This window comes from Hakea prostrata, unplaced genomic scaffold, assembly GCF_041222555.1.
Source record: "Hakea prostrata isolate BN-2017 unplaced genomic scaffold, UWA_Hpros_2 contig_258, whole genome shotgun sequence".
NCBI lineage: Eukaryota > Viridiplantae > Streptophyta > Magnoliopsida > Proteales > Proteaceae > Hakea > Hakea prostrata.
The window spans coordinates 27,022-34,328 of NW_028291377.1; the positions used below are offsets into that span (position 1 = coordinate 27,022).

Here is a 7,307-nt window from a genome sequence, read left to right on the forward strand (position 1 = left end):
CGCATCTAACCTTTCTTGCAGGACTCATCGTCCCGAATACGAGAGGAAGCTCAGTCGGATCTGGAAGTTTAACTGAGACGCATCATTTTGGCGCCGTCTGTGGGAACGACAAGTTCCGAAGTCATGGTGAGACGAGTAAACAGACATTCCCGGCAGGAAACTACCTGGGATGATCGAACAATTTTTGAAGATGGGGTCGATCCCTCAACTCGAGTAGATGTGGATCCTCTTCAGGACAACCTGGTTCTAGAGGACCCGAACGGCGAAGCAACATCCAAGGGTCCCCAGGGCCATGCTACTGTGGCAGATGTGGATGAAATAAGAAAAGGCATGCTAGAGATGCAAGGAGTGTTACGTAATTTGGTCCATCAAATTGGAGTCGAGCAAGGACCGAGACGTAACACTCAGGCGGGAAGGTTGCTGAGAGCCTTCCAAACAGTAAGGGGATCCCGACAAAGAAGGGGTGTCCAGAGAGGTAGGAAAACCGAGGGACGAGGGGTAACCCATCCCGATCGGGATAATTGCCAAATAACACCGAACAGGACCAAGATCAGTGCCTTAGATTATATTTCGGTACCATCTAAGATGGGATCCTTACCCCAAAGGAGTCGTCGGGAGGAGATCGAGGACCAAGGAGAAAGTCTTCCCAACCATCACGTTTGAGGGTGACTGTGACCTGCACACACTCCCGGAGGGAGGAGGCTGCTGAATCTGATGAAGATAGGGCTAAGCAAAATCGACTCGAAAGAGAGTGGCAACAGTCGAGCGAAAGCTAGAAGATCGGGACCACGACAAAGATCTGGACGTGGTTGACCGAGAACCTTTCTCAGGTGAGATAATGAACATGCCTCTCCCTCGGAATTTCATCATGCCTACCTTCACCCCGTTTGAGGGAAAGACGAACTCGAAGGAGCATATAAGCTACTTTAAATCAGTAATGACTGTACTTGGTCGGGAGGACGAATTGCTCTGCAGAACATTCCTTGCTTCACTCAAAGGACCGGCCATCAAGTGGTTCAGCAGCCTGCAACCAGGATCTATCAACAACTTTCGGCAACTTGCCCGAAAATTCATATCCTGGTTCCGAAGTGCCATCGGGAGTAAGAAGACATCCGACAGCTTATTCACCATAAGGCAGGGAAGGAACGAATCAATTCGGGATTTCCTGAAACAATTCGACGAAGTTGCCATTGAGATTGAAGATCTGGATGATCATGTGGCATACAATGCACTTTGGAGTGGGATCACTCATCAAAGACTTTTGGAGGTCTTGTTAACGGATAAGCCCAAAACATACAGGACATTGTCACGTAAGTGCTAGAAGCAAGCCAGCGTTTACGAAGTAATAAACATTCGGGTAAAAGCCAATCGAGACAGAAGATCTAACCGGGATACATACAAAAATTCCCCGAATGACAAAAATCAGGGGTCAATAAATAAGTGGAAACGTGATCAGGGACGGGTGAATTACACTCCCCTCAACGCAAAACCGTCAGAGATTCTGATGAATATCCGGGACAAGAAATCTTTGAGGTGGCTTGGGAAGCTGCATTCTCTTCCAGAGGATCGGGGCATGACAAAATATTGTCGTTTCCATAAAGACTACGGGCACCACACGGATAATTGTCGAATTCTGAAATCAGAAATCGAGAAATTAATCCAACAAGGTAAACTTGGTCAATATGTTCGTGAATTGGGAAAGCCTCGTACTAGTTCGCCAGAACCCAGAAAGAGAGCCCGATCACCTAGCCCAAAGGAAGCCGCCAAAAAGGCTGATAAGGGTAAAGAAAAAGAAGATTGGGAGGAGGCACCCATCTACGTGATCATGGGAGGCCCAAATGTAGAATCAATTAGGAAGGCGAAGCAAAAAGCACAGTTCGTGGGATCTGTTCACCTACCCAAAAAGAGGCCAAATCCGGCATGCCCGGAACCAATAACCTTTACAGATGAGGATCTAAGCGGAATTGTAGCACCACATGATGATGCGATTATCATCAAGGTCAAAATCGCTAATCGGGAGGTTTACCAGGTCCTGGTTGATACAGGGTCATCCATTGACCTGATCTCTTACGAGGCTTTCAAAAGACTCAAATTGGCTAATGATTTACTGACCCCTTCATCAACCCCCCCTGTATGGTTTTGCAGGATCCTCGGCAGTAGCCGAAGGAACGATCCACTTGGATCTCAAAATCGGGAAATCACCCCGAGACACGCTGGTTCGAGTCAACTTTATGGTTGTGAAGGATTTGTCAGCGTACAATGTGATCCTAGGACGACCAACACTCAATGCACTTGAGGCAGTTGTATCCCCCCGGCACATGAAACTGAAGTTCCCGACTAACACAGGAGTAGGAGAATGCTGCTCGGATCAGTCTACCTCCCGGCAATGCTACGTCAACTACTTGAAGGAAAAAAGGAGATCTGAGAGTTTGGGAACCACTTTGACTATAGAAGTTCGTGACGATCGGGATGAAGAAAGCATGCAAAGAGTGGAATCGGTAGAAAAACTGGAGAGAATTCAACTCAGCCAGTCTCTACCCGAGCGAGGGACATTCATCGGATCGGAGCAACCAGACGAATTTAAAAAGGAGCTCACATAGTTCCTGTATGACAACGTAGATATTTTCGCATGGTTAGCAAGCGACATGCCTGGGATAGACAGGCTATGCTCTAGATCTAGAAGAATGCCACCCTGTTCATCCAAAGACGGAGAAACTTCGCAATCAAAAAGCATGAAGCGATCAGAGTCGAAGTTGAAAACTGGAAAAGTCGGGTTTCATCGAACCGATTGAATGCCCCCCTGGCTCGCCAACGTAGTGATGGTCAAAAAGGCGAATGGGAAGTGGAGAATGTGTACCGACTACACAAGTTTGAATAAAGCCTGCCCGAAGGACTGTTATCCTCTCCCGAGGATCGATATCCTGATTGATGCAACTGCAGGGCATGAGGTCCTTAGCTTTATGGACGCTTATTCGGGGTACAATCAGATCTTGATGAGTCGGGAGGATGAGAAGCATACATCATTTATGACTGATCGGGAGAGTTATTACTACCGGGTGATGCCATTCGGTTTAAAGAATGCAGGGGCCACTTATCAAAGAGCTGTCAACAAAATTTTCCCACAACAGATTGGGAAAAACATGGAGGTTTATGTTGACGACCGTCTTGTGAAGAGTCTGGTTTAGGCAAAACATTTGGCGAACGTTGAAGAAACCTTTGACGTGTTGAGAACATACCAAATGCGTTTGAACCCCGAGAAATGCGCCTTCGGAGTTTCTTCTGGGAAGTTCCTCGGCTTCATAGTTTCCCAAAGGGGAATTGAAGCCAACCCGGAGAAGATCCAGGCACTGATCAAGATGAAATCGCCTGTCACAGTAAAGGAAATCCAATGCTTGACCGGAAGAGTAGCAGCATTAAACCGATTCATTTCCCGAGGCGGGGGAGAAATGCAATTTTTTTTTCAAAGCATTGAAGGCTACACCTAGTTCAGGGGCCATCACTTGGACGGAAGAATGCCAACAGGCATTTGAGCAACTAAAAACGTCACTCGGGACGACACCTTTGAAACCCAGCCCTGAACCCTGACCCGAAAACCCTGTTGTTTGTAGGTCCAGCAACCCGAAGTAAGGCAAGAAGTCAGCTTTGGGCCATTTCAGTTGAAGAATTGATGGTTGGAGTGGAATCCTTGAGTGTGGATGTCAGTGTCCCTTCTATGGAAACTGCACCTTGATGAAGATTGGATTAGTTGATGGACTTGGAGTGCTCTCTGTATTGGTTCGAAGGCATTTCTACCTACTAGGTATGTCACTTTAGGTGTGTGCAAAACCCCTTGATGTTTGGACTTGATCTGAGCCTTCAATTCCCTGTTCCAGAAGTTGTTGTTACGATTGGTCGACTCATTGGTCGATTGGACTGAGTCGACCAATCAATCGACCAATTGATTCTATTTTTGAAATTTAAATCGTGGCTACTCTATTTAAGTCTAATCTCGGGAATACTCCGCCTCATCTGCCTGCTAAGCCTCTGGAATGAGTTAGAACCCTATTCTAATCGCTTCCCTTGCATCCTTGGTTGATATCTCGCAAGGACTCAAGCAATCCTCATCCTCCTGCGTCAAAGGTATGTGTATGATCTCTTTCCTCTCTATCTCTGATTTTCTTTTCTTAGATCTGTTCTTGGTTGAGATCAGGAAGATGATGTTGCATTCTTGCAACCATCTATTCCATGATCTCATCATGTTCCTTGAGATCCATGATCATCATCATGATCTCAACCCTTGCTGATTGAATCCTGGAAACCCTAACCCTTGAAACCCTAACTTTGTGTGGTCATCATGAGAACCTTTTTGGTAACCCCCATATGAGGGAAACCTCATGGGTAATGTGGAGTTTGGTCTAAATTCAATATTCTTTAATTCTTCTTGTTGTAATTGGCCTATCATCAATTCCCTCCCTCCTGCGATCTCAACCTTTTTCATGGGAACCAAAAAGGGTGAAACCCTAATTTCTTGGGTAAAATCAAGAACCCCTATTTTTATCATGTTAGAAGACTCTCACTTTATTTTCTTTACTAGAATTGTAACCTATTAATTTTAATTCCTTACCCTTGATCATATTATATTTTTCTTTCATAATCTATGTTTAACCTAATTAGGTTAACTTTCTGGTTCCCGAGTTGTGACCTGGAAACTTGATTTGATTAATGGTTTGTTGTCCTCTATAGACTTAGATGTTTCCATGAAGAAGGGTCTGATTTTGTAAATTAATAAACTTTAATCCCTTAAAATGTAAAAATAAAAAAAATTAAAAAAGAAAAGAATAAGGACAAAATCGTCATATAACTGATAATTTGTCATTAAATTGACTTTTACTATAGTACAGGGGAGGCAGATGTAAAGTCTCAGTTTTTTTAAACTAAAAATGAAATTAGACCAAACCTCAGGTGGTCCAGATGAAAATTTCTCAAAAAAGAATTTGGTAAATAACCAATTATAGAAATCACATAGTTCATCTAAGTAGGGTTGCGAATTAGTTATAACTTTTGTCATGCATATTTAATGCATAAATTAATGTGTAACTGACTTTTCAAGGAGTAGTGTTGGGTCATGAAATTTTGAGCTACATGCAATTCGTAAGTTTTTCGCTAATTATAAATAAGTATAAATACTTCACATTTTGTAGTAGAATTTGATGAGCTAAAATTTTATTTTAAAAAATATATATCTATGGATCAACCATATCAATTAAGCAGTGGACCCTTCGTAATTCGAGATAAGTCTTTTCTCTTTTTTGTGTCGGCAGACTTCTAAATTTTTTAGGAGATACAAATGCGCTGATTATGATTCTTTTGCACACTTCAAAAAAAGTGAGATGTTGGAGTAAACTAACAAAGTTCATTGTTCCTAAGAACCCTTCTTCTTATGAGTTTAGTTATCAGAAAGAATTGGAAGGCAGATGTGCCAATGAAAGGAATCTTAGAATTTTCAAAAACTCTCAACTAAAAACTCGTAATGTTTATGTGCCTCTCGACATGGGACAAGATGGTGAGAGAGGACATCTAGAGAGAATCGATAGAACAAGGAATCACGAATAGTATGCAGAGGAACAAACAGAAGGAATCACGAACAATATGCAGAGGAACAAAAAGAAGGAATCACAAACAATATGCAAGAGGAACAAACAAAGAAGAATCAGACGAACAAAGTTCTTTTAGTTTTTCATTAAGTATTTAAAATACGAACTCTTTTGAAAGAATTTCTTATCGAGTAAATGGAATAATAAAAATTGAATGAGGTAACCGTTATAACCAAACAAGCAGCGGTATCCTAATTAAATGGGATCAGCTACATGGATTCTTGCCTTCTAATCAATTTGGTCACACCATATATAAGGTATAAGTTTTGCATATCATTTCTCACCACTTCTCTTAAGGTTATCTTAGGTTTACCCCTAGCACTTCTAGTCTCTTCAATTTGGACTATATCACTTCTCCATATAGGGGAATTTATTGGTCTACGTTGAACATGGTTGTACCATCTCAAACGAATTTCTCAAAGCTTATCACTTATTGGAGCAACTCCCAAATCAACTCTAATATGATCATTTCTTATTTTATCATTTAGTCTCCATGAAATTTTTTTAGAATAAATTAAAATCACTGGTGATTTTTATTAGTTTTAGATTCTATTACTTTCCTTGAATTTTTTTTTTTCTTATTAGATTTCTTGGGTATTGATGGGTTTTCTTTGATTTTTTTTTTTTTTTTTTTTTTTTTTTTGTTAGCTTTTTGGAGATGTCAATGTATAATGGTCTGGTTAATCTTTCAACCAGGCTATCTTCTTCGATATCCAATCATTTGGCTCCTCGATATTGAACAACCGCTCAACAAATATGTCGAGTTTATTTTATTCACTGAAAGACAAATTGAATGATTTTTCTGGTTCAGCTATGGCAATTCTAATAATTTTGGATTCAAAGAAACAGTAAACAGTAGCTGAAGTGTATATACAACTATATTACATATTGCCAAAAATGTTGTAATTCCTCTATAATGTTTCTAAGAATATTTAATGAGGGTGTAAGGCAGATTAGTTTGAAACAGCATGAGTTTTGAGGAATATATAGAGAAAAAAAGATTATCAATATAATTTGAGTTTAGATTTCATCACAAAAAAATGAAATGAAATTGTTATGTGTGTCTTGAATTCTTGTACCGGTTCTTAGAAGTTTCCCACTCGACATTTTTGTGGGGACACGGAAATGGACTTTGTGAAGTTTGTGATGGTAGTAGGGGTCAAGTTCCATATCTTATGGTTGGGTTCATTTTACAAGTTTTTACGGAATCCCAATGATCACTTAACCTAAATCAACTGATTAATTGTTTAATCTCGGTTTCAAATAATTGTTTGGTTGAACTCTCCAAATTAAGCTTTGATGTCCCTAGCACACTTATGTGAAAGCTTTCATTGAAACAACTTAAACTCACGGAGACAGATGAACTATAAGGAGAAAAGTCATCCGCATTTTAATTAAAAGTTTGTATTTAGCACATAAGACTCATCGAATTAGAAAGGGTCAATGTAGGCGGCCTTTGCCCATACTTAAGGACTTGAATATAAGATCAAGTCTTTAGTGTTTAAGGTTGTTAACAATTTGGTTCTTTGACATTGATATGGAGAGTTTATGGATCCGACCGGGTTCATACTGGTCAGGCCCTCGACCCCGGTCGAGACGGGGCAAACCGAATCGCTCCCGAGCGGGCCGGATCCGGAAGATAGCTTGCCGAAGAAGAAAGCTTATTCGGCTACA

At 41.0% G+C, this 7,307-nt stretch overlaps 1 protein-coding gene across 1 annotated transcript; it reads left to right on the forward strand.

The window, feature by feature from the left end:
- Window positions 1–937: 937 nt before the first annotated feature.
- Window positions 938–2,131, forward strand: LOC148998598 (uncharacterized; the record flags this gene model as incomplete). Its single annotated transcript, XM_089141840.1, has 2 exons — window positions 938–1,267; window positions 1,457–2,131. Coding segments are annotated over exons 1-2 (1,005 nt in total), but the record flags the coding sequence as incomplete, so codon positions are not given.
- Window positions 2,132–7,307: the final 5,176 nt, after the last annotated feature.